Source organism: Octopus sinensis, linkage group LG5 (assembly GCF_006345805.1).
Source record: "Octopus sinensis linkage group LG5, ASM634580v1, whole genome shotgun sequence".
Lineage (NCBI taxonomy): Eukaryota > Metazoa > Mollusca > Cephalopoda > Octopoda > Octopodidae > Octopus > Octopus sinensis.
Genome location: NC_043001.1, coordinates 115461241 through 115484083, shown reverse-complemented (window position 1 = coordinate 115484083; position 22843 = coordinate 115461241). Strand labels below are relative to the sequence as shown.

Here is a 22843-nt window from a genome sequence, read left to right as displayed (position 1 = left end):
CGTTTCTCTGCATTGCCTATGTTCTCTTCCCAAGGTAAAATTCCCATTCTCCGGTCTCTGTTCCAAAGAACTAAATCCGGTCTTTTTGTTGTTTTTATTAGTGGAAATACTACTTGTCTTTCCAAGTCCGTGGCCACCTCCCATCTTTCGTCTATCTCGTATACTTTACTTGTAGGCCTGGTTTTATAACCTTTTCCCACCTTGTGGAAGTATACTTTCCTGCGCTTTTCTACTTTTGGGTATTCTCCCCTATTGTACCTCTCGATCTTCTCCTTGAGTGCTGCGCTTATGACGCCGAGGACTTAATTATGCCGCCATGTATATCTTTCAAGTGCTAGTCTGCAACTTGACAGAACATGTCTAACCGTCGCTTTCTCTCCGCATCTACACTCATCGGTTGTTTTTATGTTCCACCGGACTAAGTTCGCTGGTGAGGGTAGAACATCGAAGGTAGACTTGATCAGGAAGGATGTTTTTGCTTGTTCCCAAGCCCAAAGTTCCTTCCATAATATTCTGCGGCTGATCACATATTCCTCCCATCTCAGGCACTGTCCCTGTTGACTGCATTGCACCAAATGTACATTTTGCCTTTCTTCTTCCTCCTTTCTTCTCACTTCGTATACCACTGCCTCTTTCATCTCTTTTACACTGCTCTTGCAAAATGGCCTGAAATTTTGCGACTCTAGGCCGGTTCTAGCTTCTTGCGTCGCTCTGACTATATCTGCGTGCCTTAGTTTTCCGATCGCCCTGTTTACTGCCTCTTCCGCCTTCCATTTCCTCCCTCTTCGTACCTTTGAAGGGTTTTCCCGGATGCTCTGATCTTTTGAATACCTTAGCATCATTAGTGTTCTTGCCTTTCCTGCCTTATATTCTTCGGCGAATGATTTTATTGGTAGTTGCAGCACGGGTTTTCCATATAGTGCAGTTGTATTCAGTGGTTTCGGCAGAACAAGCCATTTTCTGATAAATACACTGCATCTTTGTTCCATCCTTTCTACTCTACTTGAGGCTATTTCGTACATTTGCAATGGCCACATTATTCTTGGTACAGTCAAAATTGCAGTATCCAACATTTGAATTTTCCCGGCAGCGTTGTTTTGTCAATTGCCTTTAATCCTTCTTCTACTAACTCGTGCGTTTCTTTTCCTTGCTTCTTATCATTTAGTAAATCTCTATACCATCTGCCAAGACTCTTTACTGGTTGTTCTTTAACCGTTGGTATGTCTTCACCTCCTATCCTAAATTTCACTTCTTGCCTTCCTTTCACGAAAGCCACGCTTCGAGATTTTTTGGCTTTGAATTTCATCCATGCCCATCCTATCAGTTCGTCCAACCGCTCTAACGTTCCCTCCGCTGCTTCTCTACTTTCCGATAATATAGTTACATCGTCCATAAAAGCCCTTAATGGTGTCTTAGTAACACCTTTTCACAGTTTGTAGATCTGAGTAGCATTTCCATGACTAGCACGAATAAGATGACTGATATCGTGCATCCGGCTGCAATACCTATTTCAAGCCGTTGCCACTCCGTTGTGAACTTTCCTGCTGTAAATCTCATCCTCAGGTTGTCGTAGTACGACATGAGCATTCGTTGAACATCTTTAGGAATCCAAAAGAAGTCCATCGCTGTTTTTATTATTGCGTGCAGAACAGATCCATAAGCATTGGCAAGATCTAGCCAAACAATATACAGGTTTTTCTTCATTTGTTTTGCACAGGTGATGGCTTCCCAGATGGAAAATGCGTGTTCTATGCACCCAGGGATTCCGGGGATTCCTGCTTTTCAAATACTATCTCTATAAGATATATAAAGGGAAAAGACATCAATATATATATATATACCAGGCATTCTACTCTCAGCTAAAAATGAAGGTAGATAACTATCAATATAGCAGAAGATATTAAAGCTGTCTATATAACAATGGGGTTGTTTAGACAGGGGATTAGGTATAAAACAACAGCAACAACTATAAATGAACATTTCAAAGTTTGTCTTTATTTTAAATGTGAATTTTTAACAAAGGAGCCAAACCAGTGAAGGGATCACTATGTGGTTGATATACCTGCTAGAATTAGTAGCTAAATTCACACGATACCACTATACAGAAGGCCATATTGGACAATGTGGTTGTGTGTTCTCTTTGGAAATAGGCATGATGGTCCTGGCTGGAATGCGTTTGATCATAAATCTCTGTTTGGTCAAGGTTAATCTGAGGCTAAACAACAACAGTTACACAGAAATTCACTTTGCGTCTAATGACAGACATTCCATCGCAGCGAAACATTCAGCTTCTTCAAGAGCTGCACTTAATGTTGCGTGTGTCCGTGTTTCTGGGTCGCAATTTTTGAAGCATTCGTAAAGCATCAGGTAGCCTTGTTTTACAGCGTCAATAGATTCATCATCAATTTTCAGTTCAGTTGTATTAACTTCTAAAAACATAGCTGCAAAAGACACAACAATAAGAAATAAATGCAACAACATTGACAATATTAACAATAATATAAAAGATGTGTGTTGTTATAAACATAACAAAGAAACTATTTCAAGAGAGAAATATAAAAAAATAGCTAAGAAACAAGAAAAATATAAGACATTGTTTTCTATTTCTAGGGATGATGAGAAAAATAACAAAGTGGTTAAATTAAAAGTGATTTCAAAAATACAATTGAAATTTACACTTGAGAATCTTTTAAGGTAAACCGATGGCAGATGCGTTTGTGAAGGCAAAAGTGTATGAGAACCTAAAGAATCAACATAGGGTACCAACAGGCAAACCATTTGATCCATTCATTTCCTCTGCTCAATATTTCTGGGAGAGTTGTGGGGATAGAGTCCCCTGGCATTTCTTCCATAGGGACCTATCAGTTCTAACCATCATTACATATTTTGGTTGGATTCCCAAGCATCAACAACTAAGTCTCTGGATATCATCTAACTATTTAGTGCTTGGTCTACCCCTGGGTCTCCTACTCCATTTGTTTGGCTGGAAGAACCTGTCTTGTAATTCAATCCTGCGACATTCTGATCACATGTCCTAGGTACTAGAGATGTGAAGAAGTGGCTCAACCTGGAGAGACTCCCAAATCTCTGAACTATAAATCCTATTGAGTAACATTACTCCAAAGACCCTTTAGAAGAATCCCATATATCTGTCTTAATCTGGCAGATTTCAGATCTGATATTCAAAGGGTCATGAAAGTAATGTCTCTCTGTGAAATCAATCACCTTGCAAAGTTCCCAAAATGACACTGAAAATCAAATGAATAATGATAGACCAACAGTCGATTATTCTAAGACAAATTCAATCCTTTTTTAATCTACTCCAGATTCAATCAATTCTCCTGAACCCATTCAGTTATTCTTATGTCTCAGTGAGAGAGAGACCAGCCATGGTCTGGCTTCACTTGTGAATATTCATTTTCTGGCAAATTTCCTTAAAGTCATTCTCTCTTTTTGGATGTGGGGAATATGATATGATTTGACTGTGTCACCCCTATACTAAGTCTGTTTTTACTGAAGCATTTACCAACATATGTCATGTGGTAAAGTCATTTCAATATGGCAATATAAAAGAGAGAATACCAAACGAGTTCCCTATGGATACCGTATTTATTACAACGAGTGGCTTGTAAATGTATCTAACGAGCGAAAGCGAGTTAGATACGTGTACAAGCCACTCGTTGTAATAAATACGGTATCCACAGGGAATGAGTTTGATATTTTATTTATTACACACGAATAAACGACCATATTTTATTAACCCAATAACTAAATTCTTCACGTTTAGTTGTAACTTATGAATGACAAAAGTAGTGCCGTCACCGTGACCTCGGGTCATCACCATGAATTGACCAATCAGAAGCAGCGCTGTCACCGTAACCTCGGGTCATCACCATGGATTGACCAATCAGAAGCAGCGCTCGCAGTATCTGACACATGTTAGATACCAAAAATATCTCAAAGTGTTCTCACTCACATGTGTGTAATAATTGCAATTATCACTTTCAAACACAATAACCCAATCCCTAATGGCTTCAAGAAGACCCTAACTCATGGTCTTTTGATGGAGTAAAGACGAACCAAAAATGTTGTCATTAACTCAGCTGTTTACCCCTAATATATTTTTCTTCTTTCTTCCAATATTAAATGCTACTTGTATTTACTTGTGTATCCATAATTACCAACCTCAGTGGATACTTTATGAAATACCAGTAATATCATTAATAGAATTTATTTTGCAGCTAACCATTCCACTGGAAATTAGGAATATAACCTGTTCTCTTTCATCCTGACAAATGAAATAGCTCAGGTGAATGTAAAATTTATAGAAATCAATTAGGTAGTGTAATTTTATACTCACCTACTTGCCACCAATCTCTTCCTAACGTCTTAGCCACTCTCAGAAGATCCTTCTCCTTCAGCTCTGGACTCCCTGAAATAAATATTTCCAAAATTTATAATTTATACTAAATTTCTTAATCTTTATTCTTGAGGCATGCTTATCATCAATGGTCAACTGGTGACCACTATGATTTTGGTCAACCTTTTTAATCTATGTAATAGCTCAATATTTTGGTCCACAACAAAATAGATTAAACTTCTTAAACTACGTCTCTCTATCAAGACATCCGACATAATCTAACACCGTTGCATTTATCACATTTAATTATCATTTGATAAGACTAGTTTTCTCACAGTTCTCTATTTCCCATCTTATATCTGTACCAAACCTGTGACATGACTTCACTCACCAACATTTTTCTCATCTTCTACTTAATTCTAATGTCAAACAAGGTGGTTTCCAAAGACCTAACCACAAATACACGGCAGACAAATTCACGTAGGATAAACATACACCTGACATCTTTGTTAAGAGTTGATGTTGGTAATCTTGAATCGTAACTCCGCACATCCCAGTTCACAAGAACATCATCTGATTCAGGAAATATTTTAAGACTCCTTAATAAAGAAGTTCTTTAAAATCCTTTATTCCCCAAAAGTTTTGGCTTATCTATTGCTTATAAGATGTCTTCTTTTTGTGCTATTATCTCGATGCCTCTACTCTTGTGGGACAATGAGGTAGTGTACCATCACCATAAACAGTTTCTCTTTAACCTTTGACATGCTTTCTTCTGCTACTTTGAATTTCACTTATTTCTGCTGAGCTTTGGCAAATGACGGCAACATTTATTTGCCTTCAACCCTATTCTTGACCAACTAATTAATTAATACAGTCTATTCAGAACTATTTTCATATCCTTTTGCTCTGTTGTTGTGTTGTTATGTCATCCATAATGTCGTCTTAGGGGACTTCACTCAAGTTATTTCTTCTGATCAATCTGCTGATCTAATAAACATTTCCATAACAAGTACAAACAAAATGACTGATATTGTGCAACCCACGGCAATTCCAGTCTCAAGACGATGCGAGTCTGTTGTGAAATATTCTGTCCTGAAGCGCATTTTGAAATTATTACAGCAACTCTTCATTAGATTCTTAATCTTTTCTCGTATATAAAAGACGTCCGTTGTTTTCATCAACAATTCATGTAGTACAGAACGATAAGCATTAACCTGATCAAGCCATACAACATTCAAATCGCTTTTGTTCTTCTTTGTATCTTGTATCGCATCCCAGATTCAAAATGCAAGTTCCACACATTCAGGGATTCCTGTCTTCTCTCTTTTATTCTTTACTCTTTTATTTGTTTCATAGTAATTCTGCCACATTCTGTCACAACAGGTGACACTGTGGGTTTGGTCAAGATTTTTATACTCTCTACAGTGAACCCATGTAATAACTCAGTATCTACGTCCACAACGAAATTGACTGACCGTTCTAAATCTCCACTATCTATTAAGACATCATACATAATCTAACAATGTTACTGTTATTTCATTTAATTATCACTTGATAAAACTGTTTCCCCTTAGTTCTGTCTTTCTTTTCTTCTATCTGTGTCCAATCTATGACATATCATTGTTGTCTCACTTCTAGATTTCACTAACCAACATTCGTCTTATCTTCTGCTTAATTGTAAAGTCAGGGAAGTTGGTCATCAAAGATCTAACCACAGACACGACAGACAACTTCAAGTAGGATAAACATAAACTCCTCTCTTTGTTAAACGTTGCTGCTGGTAATCATTAATTTTAACTATCTGCATCACAGTTTAACAGGATGTCAAGTGAAATATTTGAAAACTCCCGAAAAAGTTTTTTTTTTAAATGGTGAGCAATGAATAGTTTTACACAGGTAGAACGGAAAGTGATATCAGGTGTTCTAAAAGACATCACCTCATTAACAACTTATAAGAAACTGTTCATCCATATATTATTACAGTGAAAATAACTGAAATGATATACCTGAACAGGTTTTCAAGAAAATAGGGTATCTCTGTTGACCCTATTTTATACAGCAGTCAAAATTTACCCACTCATTTGATGTTTCCTCTATCAATGTGGTGGACGTCTATGATTTGAAAACCCAGTCACAAGTAAATTTGAGAACACAAAAGTTACACCATTAAATGACAGAGACTGTCTTTCAGATGCCAATATAAGAAGAACATTACAAGGAACATGTAACTCTACTGACATCCCACACCATCAACACTACTATGCCATTTGTCCCTTATGCTAATTAAGATTAACTAATTAAAAAAGGTCATTATCATGCTTTATGAAATAAATTTAATTAGTGTCGCATATATAAAGAAATATGTTTCACAACATACTGTTTGATACGGAATGAAAGCAGAACAATAACATCTGAACATTACTGGACGTTGGATGTCAATAATCCCAAATTGTAGGGATATGGTCCTATACCCAAGAAAACAATAGAAATCCATAGAGGGTAGCACAATGTAAAATCTTAGATGAGGGCAGAAGATGATGCTATGACAAAATAAGGTTACATTTCAGAGATAAAAGCACTGAGTACTGGTGTGGACGTAATCACCTTACCCACTGCCCCAAACTGGCCGGCATTAAGCTAACGTCTCAAATCAGTTTTCTTATACATATTAAAGCGGTGAACTGGCAGAATTGTTAGCACATTGTCCCAAATGATTAGAGGCATTTCCTGCCTTGGTTGACTTTGCTTTCATCCTTTAAGGGCGGATAAAATAAGCAGCAGTTGAGCACTGGGGGTGATTAAATTGAAATACCCCCTACATCGAGCTCTCTGGCCTTGTGTCAAAACTTTAAAATCAATATTCTTATACCGAGTTTATAATATATTTTTTGTTGTTTTATGACCCCAATATGTATTCAGATCAGAGATGTTCTTGGTAGATACCCCAGCGAGAAGCAACATGTTGCGACAAATATCTCACTAGGCAACAACAACAACAATAACCTATCGGGAAACAGTGCCCAGGACTTGGGAGAGAAAGAAATAAAAACTTTCTCATCAACTCACCTGTTTACACACCATCAACAACATACTTTCCTCCCCTGTTCCAAAAGACAATATCAACTCTGTTGTGTCTTCTAATAAATCCATTTTACCAATCATGTTAACCTTGATTTTATGAAACTTCAGTAATATCTTTACTATTTTACTCTTTTACTTGTTTCAGTCATTTGATCGTTGCCATGCTGGAGCACCGCCTTTAGTCAAGCAAATCGACCCCAGGACTTATTCGTTGAAAGCCTAGTACTTACTCTATCGGTCTCTTTTGCCGAACCGCTAAGTTATGGGGACATAAACATACCAGCATCGGTTGTCAAGCGATGTTGGAGTGACAAACACAGACACACAAACATATATACACACATACATATATATATCTATATATACATATATACGATGGGCTTCTTTCTGTTTCCGTCTACCAAATCCACTCTGAAGGCTTTGGTCGGCCCGAGGCTATAGTAGAAGACACTTGTCCAAGGTGCCACGCAGTGGGAATGAACCCGGAACCATGTGGTTGGTAAGCAAGCTACTTATCACACAGACACTCTTTAATAGAATTACTTTACAGTTAAACTTTCAAAAAACGCAATTTTTTACATTATTGAGAGACATTCCTATCAGCAATGGTCAATTGGTAACCATTATGATTTTGGTCAACATTTTTCTAGTTTCTGTTCACCTGTTTACCCCTACACAACAACATATCTTAGTTCTTGGTTCCAAAAGACAATATTAACTCTATTGCGTTTTCTAATTTATCCATTTTTCCATCCATGGCAACAAAGATTTTATGAAATTTCAGCGATATATTTCATCGACTCCTTTTGCAGCTAACATTTCAAATGGAAATTAGAGATGGGCCCTGTTCTCAGTCCTTCTGACAAACAAAACAGCTCAGGGAGTGGAAAATTTATAGGAATCAGTTAGGTACATTGATTTCTATAAATTTTTCCACCGCTTGTGTTTTATGGAAATGAATTGGTCATAGCAAGTGGAAGCGAAGGGCTTAATGGTTAGGGTATTTGACTCATGATTGTAAGATTGGGGTTTTGATTCCTTCACCAGGCAATACGTTGCCTTCTTGAGCAAAACACTTCTGCCCACTCAGCTGGCAAAAATAAGTAATTTTACAGCGAACTAGTGTCCTGTTCAGGGAGGAATGTATACGCTAGAGAAACTGGGAAACCAACCCTATGCCTCTTATGGGATAACATAATTAGGTACAGTTATTTCATACTCACCAACTGGTCCTGCCACCATCTGGACTTCCATCTTTGACGAATTTGGACCAACTGAAAAATACATTTCAAAGTGGTTTTAGTAAAATTTCTTTATCCTTTCTAATAATCGATATTTTATTATTGTGAGACATTCGTGTCATCACTGATGACAACATGCTTTTGGAGAACATTTGTATGCTTTCTACAGTGGGGCCAAGTAATGGTTCACTATTTAAGTCCACAACAGAATAGACTTCACTTAACAACCCTTCTCTGTCTCTTAAGTCATCCAACAATTCTAACAATTCTGAAATTATCTCATTTAATTATCCCCTAATAACCGATTGTCTCTTAGCTTCGTTTGGGTTTTCTTATGTTTGTGCCAGATCTATGACAAGACATCTCTAATCAACATTCGTCTCATCTTCTGCTTAAATCCAGTGTCAACCAAGTTGAGCATCGAAGTCCCAGCCTCAAACACGACGCACCACTTCAAGACGGATATATATATATATATATATATATATATTGGTTACTACTAGTAATCTTTAATTTTAATTGCCCACATCACAGTTCTCCAGAATGTAATCAGATGTGGGGAAATATCTGAAGATATTTCAATGTCATTCATCCTCCTGAATAAAGCAGGTCGAACAGAAAGTGACATCAGGTCTAACAGGAAGTGATATCTCGTGTCCTAAATTAACACACTACATTCACACAGAACCTCATTAACGACATAAAACTTGTCATCCACACATTATTGCTGTGAAAATATTTGAAACAGTTCAGAAGAACTGATACTCGGGAATACTAATCTATACATCAATCAAAGTTTCCCACCCTTTTGATGTCCCCTCTCTAATGTTGGTCCCTAAACCCTCAGTTGAGATTTTCTTATTGAGTCTCCTATTTTATAAAGGCTCACTCTGATATTCATATAAATGCAGTTGTTTTTAATTATCAGTTTCCGAAGATATTGATAAATCATCAATCACTCTAATTACACACAAAATGTCAATATTTACTGACAGAACCTTGGTGATTTATTGATATTTAGTCACCATTTATAATTCACTATTCTTCATTATTTTTATGTTGCAGAAAGTAGTCATCTTGAAGTGTGACAAGTCTTCTAATTGGTCAAGAACAATATTTAGTGAGAGTAGTGAGAGACATAATATGACAGAGAAAAGACACCTGGAACATCTTTTATCAAAAGTGTGCTTGATTAAGGCAGAACTGGATCTACACAACAACATGAAATATAATATTCCACACCATAAAGCCCATGAGACAAATAGACAGATCATAGAGTATTCTTACCCAAACTATTTTTGCTCGTTATATTCCGTCCACACTTGAGGCATTGTTTAGGTATCTTTGGGAGACAGCATTTCTTACACAGCGAAAGATGTTTACATGGAAAGAACGTCTCTGTGGCCACTACGTCTTCACAAAACACACATCTGAGGAACAAAAACATGAACACATCCCATTAATAACAGTCATTTATAACAAATATTACATTGTGTGCGTATTTACAGTAGAGAATCTTATGAGACACCACAATTAAACAATTATATATGGGCGAATTTGTATGTATATAAATGCACACACAGACACCCGCACACACACACAGACACACACACATATATATATATATATATATATATATATATATAAATGGACACAAATATTAATAAGTATATGTCATGACATTGATACATCACAAAAACTGATTTACGCAAAGTAAACAACATATATTCCAGAAATATAATTCACTTATATACATACATACATACTACATACATACATACATACAATACATACATACACACATACATACATACATACATACATACATACATACATATATATGTTTAAATGGGCTGGGCACGTCACCCGGCTCACCGATAATTGGTGGACCCGTGCAGTCGTCAAGTGGTGCCCGCGCGAGTGGAAACGACCACCCGAAGGCCTCCACGTCGGTGGAGTTACGATTTCAGGAGGGCAATTGGGATCACGTGGATGAGGAAGGTGCGATCCAGAGAGGAGTGGACAGCGTGCTCTGACCAGCGGTGTCAAATGGATGCCCGACGGACTGGTCGGTCAAGGTGATATATATGTATGTATGTATATATGTATGAATGTATGTATGTATATATATATATATATAGATATATACAGTAAAAGCAATTAAGATTCAAGTCAGTTCTAATGAATTCACTTGAATGCGGTACTTAACTTAGATGCACCAGAAAACTATATGGTATTAACCATACAATAATGTGGGGTGATTATAAACGAGAAAAAAGCAACAAGAATGGATTAGTTTTTTAGTAAAATTGTTTCATACAAAGACAAGCTTTATTAAAAGCTGCAAATATTGCAGCAAATACAAGTGTCCCGTACTCATCAGCTAAAACACATATGAGTTCTCCAAGCATCCTAGTGGGTGAGGCTACACTCATGAAGTATCGGAGATAGTTCTATAAAAAGCAAATTTAGGTTGTAAGCGGACTTCCAAAGTTCTCTAATGATGATGCACAGTCTTATAACAGGTTTTAAAAAGCTTATTAGCTTCACAGAGAAGGTGAATCAATCCATAATGTAAGTGCAAATTTCCAGAGATATGAGGAGATATTTCATACTCACAGACGATGAATCTATCCATGATTAATCCACAATGAGGTGGGTATAATTTCCTGCTATATGATAAGATACTTGTCACACCTCTGTTCATTTCACAAAACTGCTATGTTAGAATTATAAAGGCTGAAGGAATTTTGTGGAGCAAAGAAAAGAAAAAAAAAGAAGAAGAAGAAAAAAAAGAAAAACCGCCCACATAGAGCATACTGGGATAACTGAGAGGGAAGGGGTCGCAGGTACCCACCTACACAGAAAAGTCTCTTTCTGTGGAGACAGACAGTCTGGCTTAGAATTTGCAGGAATCTAAGAATTATAAAGGAGAACATTATTTTTGACCATTATACAGCTACTAATTGCCAATCCGACGGAGCTAAAGCAGATATAAGAATCTAAAGAGAACAAGGGAAGGGATAGAGGGGTCAAAGGCTATCATTAGAGGAAAATACATTAAGAGAAATGTGGCTTCAATTACTGAAGGATTGACTGGGATGACTTTCACTGTCCCCTAAAAACAACTTCTTTCGTTTTGTGTTGGATTCAAACTAGTCCCATGTAGTCATCTCTCCCACAAGAGATAACAAAACTTTGGATCTGCTATAGACCATTGCTTCTGAAATTATCAGCCACCCTACCAAGATACATTTAACTCGCTCTAATCATTCTCTAACCTTGTCAATATACTTTTAATGGAAAGAAAGAAAAAACTACCATCATCTTCCAAACTGCTTGCTTTTACTGGAACAATGCTGACCAGAACACCTGTTGTACTGAGTTGCAGTCTTCTGACTGACCCCACGTTTACGATTCTGAAGAGATCTCACAGCAAATGTTTAATCCGATGTGAGTCATATGCAAAGCATCGGAGTGCCACATAAATATGTTCAAGTGCTCAAAAGCGGAATATGACAGACCGTAGCAGCAGTCCACTTTGTGAGGAAAGATCAACAAACTGTTGAATGGGAATACAGATTACATAGAAGAGAGAGTTTTAAAATATACAACAGAGCATCCAACCACACGAAAAAGGTGATTAAAATGGCTGCACTTGATTCGGACCAACACAGAGAGAAAAACCTGGATAGATTCCGGAAGTTCTTATATAGAAAACCGGAGACTTCAATCTCTTCAAAGTCAATCCTCAAGTCAGATTGTAAAGAGCCAACTGTTTAATGCAATGCTGGTATTTTTACCATTGAAAATCTAAATGTATGATCTTCACTGCTATGGAGACTAAATTCCATCACATCTTTTGAATTTACTCCTGCAACAACTCTTAAAGCATTTGTTCAATTATGTTTTGATGGTATTATTTATCCCAAATTGGCATCCTCTGTCTACTACACCAGGTTTTTTAGCCTATTCCAATTCAGCTTTACTAACTGTTACTCTGAATCAGAAGAACGTTGCTACTTTAATCCCCCTGTTTAAAAGGGGTGACCATTCATCAAATGCTAATTACCATCCAGTCAGTCTCACCATCAATGGCTAATTACCATCCAGTCAGTCCTTAGTCAGAAAGAAATTCCTGGAACATTTGAAACTCTCAAAACTTGATTCATCTCTCATAATTTGTATTTACCTCTAAATTTAGTTACTTTGGGCCACACATGGAACCTCTTGAAGACATCATCTAAATCAAAAATAGGGTCTCATGGGCAGATGTTATCTATCCCTACTTCAAACTTTTAATTCTATACCACACAAAAGAAATACGGTGAAGCTGTCTGCAATGGGCATGAGTTCTAATTTTATAACTGTGTCAGTTCCTTCATTCTCAGGTGAGAGGAAGTTGTTACAGAACTAAGATAACATTCTACACCCTATACAATCACCTCTGAAGATCTGCATGGAACTATTCTTGGTATCCTGTTACTTCTTATACATATAAAACTACATTGAAAAACCCACTGAATCTGCTACACCTGACGCAATTTCATTGCTGTATTTAAAGGAATCATTGATCGACCAGTTTTTGACAAATTGTTCGCTCCAAATATGTTCCTTCAAAACATGAAGCATGAAATAAACTGATATCTCTTGTTAGCTATCAGGACACTGCATTCTTCAAAACTTCCATATTTCCTGAAATTCCCTAACACTCTTCCTGGTGTACCAATGTCTTCTTTCTTTGATATAACTCTTTAACTGTTTCCCTCCTTTCGGGTTGTTTTATTATATGTATCGTGCATCTACTTCTAGCTTCCATTGCTGCCTTTCTTTGACTAATTGCAGTTTTCTGTCCCCTATTTTGCCCCTTTCCAGTAACTTCAGCTGCGCTCTGTAGACATTATATTATTATTAAAACATTCACATAAATGATCATTTGTAAAAGTAGAGAAAATCTTCTGAGGCTTGTCAATTGAAGAAAACAGATCAATATTTATACAGTCCAAAAATCAATATCTATGAACAATAGGCGCAGGAGTAGATGTGTGGTAAGTAGCTTGCTTACCAACCACATGGTTCTGGGTTCAGTCCCACTGCGTGGCACTTTGGGCAAGTGACTTCTATTATAGCTTCGGACTGACTAATGCTTTTTGAGTGGATTTGGTAGAGGGAAACTGAAAGAAGCCCATCACATATATATATATATATATGTGTGTGTGTGTTTGTGTGTATATTTGTCTGTCTGTGTTTGTCCCTCCACCATCGCTTCACAACCTATGTTGTTGTGTTTACATTCACGTAATCTAGCGTTTCGGCAAATAAATACTAGGCTTACAGAGAATAAGATCTGGGGTCGAATTTTTCGACTTAAGGCAGTGCTCCAGCATGGCCGCAGTCAAATGACTGAAACAAGTAAAAGAGTAATATTTGAATTTCAACAGACAAAGAAAGTTTTGTATATTCACTGAGGGGGAAATGTGTCTGCTTCTTAAGTAGCTAATACAGAGAGATGTATGGCAAAGAAATTGCCAAATCTTATAAAATACGGGAGTGAAAGGCGACTAAAACACCTAGTAATGGTATATGTGTTACTTGAATAATATACGTTTCCTGGCAGTTTTTTTTTCTATGAAGATATGTGGCGATGTTCCATCAGTATTTGCAGAAATATAATATATACACTATTGGTGAGTGTTTGTAGGTTATTTTTCTATGAAATCATTCGTAATATTGACTGATTCGGACTTAGAAGAGTGAGAAAAAGATGTTGGTAGACAGATAAATTCCACTTAATCCTAAGTAACAGTTTCAAAATGGAATTCATTCACTTCATTATTTAGATCTATATTTTCCTATTGATCACAAATCTTTAAAATAGGGAACGAAGAGGGGTAGGTTGGGGTGGACTGTGAAGTATAACTGGCAACACTACGAATCATGTGAATGTAATCAAAATCATGTTCTTTCTTTGATCTCCTAACAACTGCATATTGTTTTTTGTGCGGCCTTTGACAAAAACACTAGCGACAGTGGCCGTTGTGCCAGCTCTGTCTGGCACCTGTGCAGGTGGCACGTAAAAAACACCCACTACACTCGCGGAGTGGTTGGCGTTAGGAAGGGCATCCAGCCGAAGAAACACTGCCAAATCTAACTGGGCCTGATGAAGCCTTCCAGCTTCACAGACCCCAGTTAAACCGTCCAACCCATGCTAGCATGGAAAACGGATGCTAAATGATGATGATGATGATGATGATGTAGAATTAAAACGAAATAAACATATAAACATGATTATATACAAAATAGAAAATGTACTGGTTTATCTGTTCCATTGCCAGGAAATACTTACTGTGGTGGTGAAAATGTTTCTAATTTTTTTCTCAAATTTGGGTCCTTAATGAGGTCCAATGGTGTGTTATTGTTGTTGTTTTTATGGTGAAAGTCAGCTCCCTGGCTGGCGAGATATCTAGCTACCACCATGCCAGAGAGCCTTTTCTCCATTTTCAGATTAAGGGCGGTGCAGCACTACAAATAATGAAATATAAAATGATGACAATATTACACAAATATTCAAAACAAATGCCCCTAATTACACAAAAGTTCATCTAAATTTACTCATAGGTTGTTTATCCACCAATTAAAGCAATTACAAAGTATTGAGTTCCTACATAATCTTTAATTGAGTCCATTTCCCATTTTCATGTTTTTACTTTATTTTCAACACTGAGACACCCTCTAAATATATTGTCATTATATTGAGCAGGACAAACCATATTGATTAACATCAAGCTTATTGATAATTAATGAGTAAATATTTACTTGTCAATCACAAATATCACAATATATTCAATAGAAAAATCAAATATAGGAAGAACAAACCATCAAGAACCTATCTATATATTGGCTTGATAAAGGCGACCATGTGGCCATAAGAAAGAGTATTGTATATATAATATAACACAACATGAGAAGAAAGAACATAAGTTATATCAGAAACAAAAACACCTATAACATAACAAAGTCAATACCACACAAACATAACCAAACATATCAATAATGTTTCCATAATTAAGCAAGAAGCATCTTTGAATGATGACGGTAAAGTAAAGGAAGCAGGTATTAGTGACAAGTCAGAAGAGTAATGGAAGAGTATTTTTAATCACGGTCAAGTGAATTTTGGAAGAGGCAACTTGCAAGTCTACCAGAAAGATGGAAGAGCATTGTAGAAAATGATTAACAGATTTTAGATTAACAGAAAAAAGTACTTTGTTTATCTTAATTTTGAAAAATATAAGAATTATAAAAAAATTGCTTTATTTATGAGATGACAGCAAAAAGTCCAGTAGTATTGAAGTCCATACTGTTGCTGACATCAGATAGCTGAATACAGTGAACGGGCTTTAAACAGCATTTTACAAGATATATACTCAAACTCAAAATCATTACTTGTGTGTGTTTGTCTGTGTGAGTGTGTGTGTGAGTGTGTGTGTGTATGTGTACATGAGTGTGTGTGTGCCTAAGTACAGAACTTAAATACAGGAAATCTCACTAAGGACCATGCTTTATTGTATTCATTCTCTAGTGTCCTAACATTGAACATTCTTATGACATGTCCACAAGAAGTCAGTGGATTCATGTCGTGTACAAGAAGTAGGATAGAGAGCAGTTTCACTCAGAATTCTTCATAGAATGGACTGGATGTATTTACCATGGCACCAGCACTATAAAGCTCAGACATCTCTTCTATCCTGCATCATTGTTATTTGAAAATAATATCTCCTCTATTAAATAGACCACTTCTCCGTCACATTGTGATGGCTGTGTTTATATGGCCAACAACCGAGATGGGTCACCTCTCGACCGTGGTGAGACGACATGTTTCAGAGTGAAAGGAGATGGAATATTGTTTGTTACATAATATCACTCGGGTCATAGGGGGAGACTGGATCACGGAATGGTAATGGAGGATGGGGTTGATAGGTGAGAATTGATACATGACAAGCAAAGCTTGTCTGTCTGCCTGTCTCTCTCTCACACTCACACAAAGACTCGCAAATACACAAATTCACACAGACACCCAGACACACACACACTCACACACACAGACACACACACAGAGACACGCACGCATGTATATACACAAAAAATTTTAAAACTTACTTCGTTTAGTAAATCCAAGGGTGCATCCTCGGAATTAAACACTTCTGTTCTAACGGTAATGTGCAAACAGCTGTTACCTTCACCATCAACAGCATTTATGCTTGCACCCAGGGCTATTAGCTTGTGTGTCATTCCGAGGTAACCCAGGGAAACGGCTTCAAGGAATGGTGTCATTTTCTTTTTGTTCTTAATATCCAACTGAACTGAACGCTATGTGGAAGTAAAAATAGAAAATGAAAATTTACATGAAAATCAGGATGGATATCAATGTGTCATTATTGTCTTCTACTGTATACTTGATCAAACTGATCATGTACATTTGATGTTTGTCCGTAAAATCAACCTTCGTAAGATCCTCTAGATGTTGCTATGAGAATGTGTTCTAGACAGGATTAAGATGTCCTAAAGAGATTGTTTCAGCTTAATCTACCTTTATTCCTAACTATTGTAAGTTTTAGGGGAGCTGAACACGAGTGAACACATGATTAACAGATGAAGACTAGTAAAGAAGAATTAAAATTTCTAAAGTATACTTTTGATGTTGCTATAATTAATATCGTTCGTTCGTTTATCGTTTAGCGTCCGTTTTCCATGCTAGCATGGGTTGGACGGTTCTACTGGGGTCTGTGAAGCCAGAAGGCTTCATCAGGCCCAGTCAAATCTGGCAGTGTTTCTACGGCTGGATGCCCTTCCTTATGAGGTTCATAAAACTGTTGAGGTGGTTAGTGTCCACCACCTTGAAATTAATGCACGTGCACACACACATACACAGAGACACACTCAGATATATATATATATATATATATATATATATATATATTTCTTTACCACCCACAAGGGACTACCACAGAGGGGACAAATAAGGACAGACAAACGGATAACGTCGACCCCAGTGCGTAACTAGTACTTAATTTATCGACCCCGAAAGGATGAAAGGCAAAGTCGACCTCGGTGTAATTTGAACTCAGAACGTAACGGCAGGCGAAATACAGCTACGCATTTTGCCCAGCATGCTAACGTTTCTGCCAGCTCGCCGCCTTAATATATATATATATATATATATATATAGGGAGAGAGAGAGATTTATATACATTACTGTTGGATATATAAATATATATGTTGAATGAGGAATATGTAAAATGAAGTTCACGAGAAAATTTATTCATCACAACGATTGCTTTTGACCCATGTTGCATCGATTCCTTGCGGGTGGGAGAGTTCTCGGTGTCGCTTGGTATGTTGTTGTTGTCAGTTGGTTCTTGGATTATAGCATTATAGCCATCAACCTCCTGGCAACAACATGCCAAGCGAAACCGAGAATATTTAGTGAGGTTTCTTCTGTAAAACAAGACACCAGATGAGATGCATCCGCACCGGATGATGCAACACATCCAATTATACAGTATCCAACCCACAAGGGTCCAATGCAAAATGGGTCAATGCTCCATTTCCCAATCCCCCATTTGTAGTAAAACTCAAAAAACCGTGAAATTCCTGAGGTAGACTAAGTGACAATTATATCACAACGTGTGTGTGTGTGTGTGTGTGCGTGCAGACATACATAGAGAAACTGTGCACAGTTGTGGAAATTAGCTGTCCAGCGGATGTTGATATAAAGTGAAAAATAATATACCTTCAAATAAACTGAATAATGACATATCTATGTATATATATGTTTTGTTTATAGAAAAGATAAATCCAGAGAAGAAGCACACTCTAAGATGTAGAGCAGTGTATATTTTAAAACTGGGGAAGGCCAGTTTCCGGGATTACCCTTGGTTTCCGGTCCAAAAAGGATTTAGCTTCATGGCGTATCATTAGACCCCAAAACCTGTTGGCCTAAGACCTCTTCCAAATATGGAGGGTGGAAAAGCCCTTCACCTCATACGCCTAATCACGTCCAATAGCTTTTCCAGCTGCATACGGGTGTATAGTTCGTTGGATGACGTGGGGATGTTATTGCTGGAGTATCCGAGGTCAAATTCTTTCATATTTATGGGAGACCCATGGTTTCAGTGAATATGTGGAAACGATTCAATGGTGAGCTATTTAACAGGAACCACATGGTCACTGGGATAATCTCTTGCCAGGGAGCTGAAAAGGATCGTTTGCAGAAAACGTAAATCCAAGGCTTTTACCCTTCCATATTTTGAAGAGGTTTTGGGGTCTTATGAGACGGTACAAAGCTAAACCCTTTATGAATGAGAAACCAAGGGTAATCCCATAAACCACCCCAATTTTTAATATACATACATACATATGTATAAGTATATATATATATAAGTATATATGCATGTATGTATATTTACTGCTTCCTTTTTGATATCTTACTAAATCTCCTTCTCTCTTCTATAAAAAACTGTTTTGTAAATTATTGTCTTCCATACATTAATATTTTGAAAATAAAATTTTGTTCTTGTATATGTATATTGCATTGAAGAATGGATGTAAACATGATATTCTATGAACTGAGGTGCTAGTCATTTATACCTGTTTTACTTTGTAAATTGTACGATGGCACTGTATGATTTATAACCTATACACTAATGCAGATATGTAAAAGGATTTATCATACACAAAAATTTCTGTGAAACGATGTAACTGGTGAAAGAAATATATTCATCTTATACTTTCTTACTTTATATGTATATAAATGTGTGTGTGTATAAATATATACATATTCCTAGGCATAGACACACACACACAGATATATATATATATATCTGCATATATATATATATATGTGTATGTATGTATATATCCATACATATATGAGTAAGAGCAATCCCATAATTCTTGAGTTAGCCAGCTGAAACGTTGGAATAACATGGCGATAAACTTAGAAGCAAAATAGGAACTGAATCCAGAAACCATCACAATATATTGCACTGGCGTTCCAACACAGTGACTTAGTATCACTTTGCACTGATTGTATCTAGTGTCCATTTACTTATGTCGAGATTTCATTTTCAACAATTCCCATTTTCACCTCAACTTAAAGAGAAAAAAGAACTATCCATCAATTGGAGGAAAGTTCTGATTCTCCTGCTCCAAGGACTACATACAACCTTTGTTTCAAGAATCAACATCCACTAAAAAAATGTTTTTCTTTTTAATTCCCATTAATATACTAACCAAATTTTAAAATTCTACAGTAACTATAGCAATCTCACTCTACTTCCCCTATCAGATTCAAGATGGTTCTACCTCTATTCTAGCTATGAATAGAAGAGGAGCCTCTAAATCCTGAATCATTAACTTTTTGGTCTATCAGCCTTTTGCCTCAATTCCTCATCCCCAATGCTCCTTACTAAGTAATATTCCTTACCAATGACAGTGGATAAAAATGAACAAAAATACCCACCACACACACCATTAATAATGTTTGTTTGACAATTTTAATGTATCCCTAACAAGGAGAGCGCATATACTTTTGGAACCACCAGGCATAAAACTTGCTTTCATATACCTATGGAAAATGTGTTGGAATCACCAAACTAAGAGTGGTCTAAACATTGACAGTGATTTATAAGAAATCAGAGGTTTTCAACACCAACTCAATTATCTGGTAGATTGCTGTATTTAATTTGTCCAGTTGGTCACAGTACATATCTGAATTTATGGTCCTGTCTAGAGAGGAGCTTGTCAAAGACAACACCCTTACAATCCCACCAAATTGAAAGCATAACCTTCATCAGGTGAAGTCCTGCTTTGGAAGTTGTTTGTCGTCATTTGCCTTACTTTCCCCATGATTGATTGTACTTCACATTGTGATAGATAATCCGGTTCTCATTTCCTATCACCGCCCCGACTGGCCTCCATGCCGGTGGCATGTAAAAAGCACCATCCGATCGTAGCCATTGCCAGCCTTGCCTGGCCCCTGTGCCGGTGGCACGTAAAAGGCACCATCCGTCCGTGGTCGTTTGCCAGCCCCGTCTGGCACCTGTGCAGGTGGCACGTAAAAAGCACCCACTACACTCACGGAGTGGTTGTCGTTAGGAAGGGCATCCAGCCGTAGAAACACTGCCAGATCAGACTGGGCCTGGTGCAGCCTTCAGGCTTCCCAGACCCCAGTTGAACCGTCCAACCCATGCTAGCATGGAAAGCGGACGCTAAATGATGATGATGATGATGATGATGATATATACGCACAGACACACACAGACATCTTTGTGTGTGTATGTATATATATATGAGTATTCATCTTGGATGTGTGTGCGTATACATGTGTGTATGTGTTATATGTGTGTGTGAGTGTATTTTTGTCTTGACATGTGTGTGATAGTTGTAAATGAGTTCCAATGTCATATAAGCAGGGTCTCTTATTTCCAACATTCTGCGGGAACATGTCTAGTTCTTGGCAAATGTTAGCTTCCTTGGAAAGAAGAGGAGAGGGTTGGCGATAGGGAGAGCATCCAGCTGCGGAAAATCTGCCTCAAGAAAATCTCTCTGAGCCAAGCAAGTATGATGATGATGATGATCTGTATATATATATATATATAGTTAGATAGATAGATAGAAATAGATGGACACACACATCCATATATGGTTGTAGTGTAAAGAGCTTTTTCCCCAACAATACACTCTTCCACGTTGAATCCCTCCGCATGGAAACTCAGGCAAGTATATTCTACTCTTACCTAGGGCTGAAAAAAATCTTATTAGTGGATTTGGTAAATGAAAACTGAAAGAAGCTTCATAACAGGTGTTTGTCTATGTGTGTGCCTATGTATGTGTGTGTGTGTGAGCGTGTGTGTGTGTGTGTGTCTGTGTGTGTATGTAGAGGTTCAGCAAATAGGCTGAGAGGATAAGTGATATGCTTAAAATAAAAAAGTACTGGGATCGATACATTTGACTAAAAATTCAAGGTGATGCCCCAGCATGGCCACAGTCAGATGCCTAAAACAATTAATATATATATATACATATATATACCTGATGTCTGTTATATTTTGGTTCATCTCATAATGACCTTGTTTCATTTGAACATTAAAGGTATTATTATCAGTGGTGGTGGTCAGTTGGACTGTCCACACCGCTAATATCAACATCAACATGATCAATATACAATTCCTCCACAAACACAAGGGTTTTTTCAGTACATGTGATTAAATCTATCCCCATTATTTTACTGGTACCTTGATAATATTTATATTATACAGATCAATAAAATACTGGAGAGTGTATATAATATGTATTTATTAACTAACCTGGTTCAGCAATAGAGACACAACACCATACACTACCGTCAGAAATTAATGGATGAGGAAAGAAAAACATGAAAAGAACAAACATCACACAGCCTGAGATAATAGTTATTAGGTCATTAAAGAAAACAAATGTAATTAGGCGTAGGAGTGGCATCATCAACATCATTGTTGTTCGACCGTGGTCGAGACAATGGAATTTACCATGTTGCGCCAGACTTCACGGTCCATCATAGCATTACGGAGGTCCTGTTGCTGGATGCCTGTATCCCTGGAGATTACATCAGGGTAGGAGAGTGTGCGCCCTCTGGTGTTGCGAGTAGATGGCTTCCAGAGGAGAAGAGTAGAAATTACTTCTTTTTCAGCTCTACAACAATGTCCAGCAAACTGGACTCTCCTACCTTTCACAAGAGATGACACAGGTGGTAGTTTCCCATATATTTGCATTTTGGTTGGATGGCGCTTCCACGAGAGATTTTGAGCTCTCATAAGGCAGCAAGTGTAGGTTCCATCCAACCGCCTCTCAAGCTTCTTTGATAACGTCCAGGTTTCTGAGCCATATAGTAGAATTGGTTCGACTGTGGCTTTGAAGATTTCAAGTTTGAAGTCTCTACTTAGATTTGATGACCAGATCTTATGCATGTCATTACAGGCTGACCAGGCCATACCCTTTCTAGTTAGAAAGTCTTTTCCAGATGATGATATGTATGACCCAAGATATTTGTAATCAGAAACCATATTTAAAGGTGCACTGTTGAGAGTGTGGATGATGCAATCACTGTTGGACAGGCACTTGT

The 22843-nt window shown here is 37.3% G+C and overlaps 1 protein-coding gene across 3 annotated transcripts in view; it reads right to left on the bottom strand.

The window, feature by feature from the left end:
- Window positions 1-1973: 1973 nt before the first annotated feature.
- LOC115211935 (E3 ubiquitin-protein ligase MIB2-like) overlaps window positions 1974-22843 on the bottom strand; it is a 20994-nt gene continuing 124 nt past the window's right edge. The window contains exons 2-7 of one of the 3 annotated variants that reach the window (XM_029780686.2): window positions 16840-17049; window positions 15029-15204; window positions 9970-10112; window positions 8665-8715; window positions 4361-4432; window positions 1974-2441 (exon numbers count right to left, since the gene is read on the bottom strand). In XM_029780686.2, coding sequence (XP_029636546.2) covers window positions 2242-2441; window positions 4361-4432; window positions 8665-8715; window positions 9970-10112; window positions 15029-15204; window positions 16840-17049 — 852 coding nt within the window. In that variant the 3' untranslated portion in view covers window positions 1974-2241. The remainder of the gene's footprint in view (window positions 2442-4360; window positions 4433-8664; window positions 8716-9969; window positions 10113-15028; window positions 15205-16839; window positions 17050-22843) is intronic. The other 2 variants (XM_029780687.2, XM_036503005.1) reach the window with 2 other exon arrangements.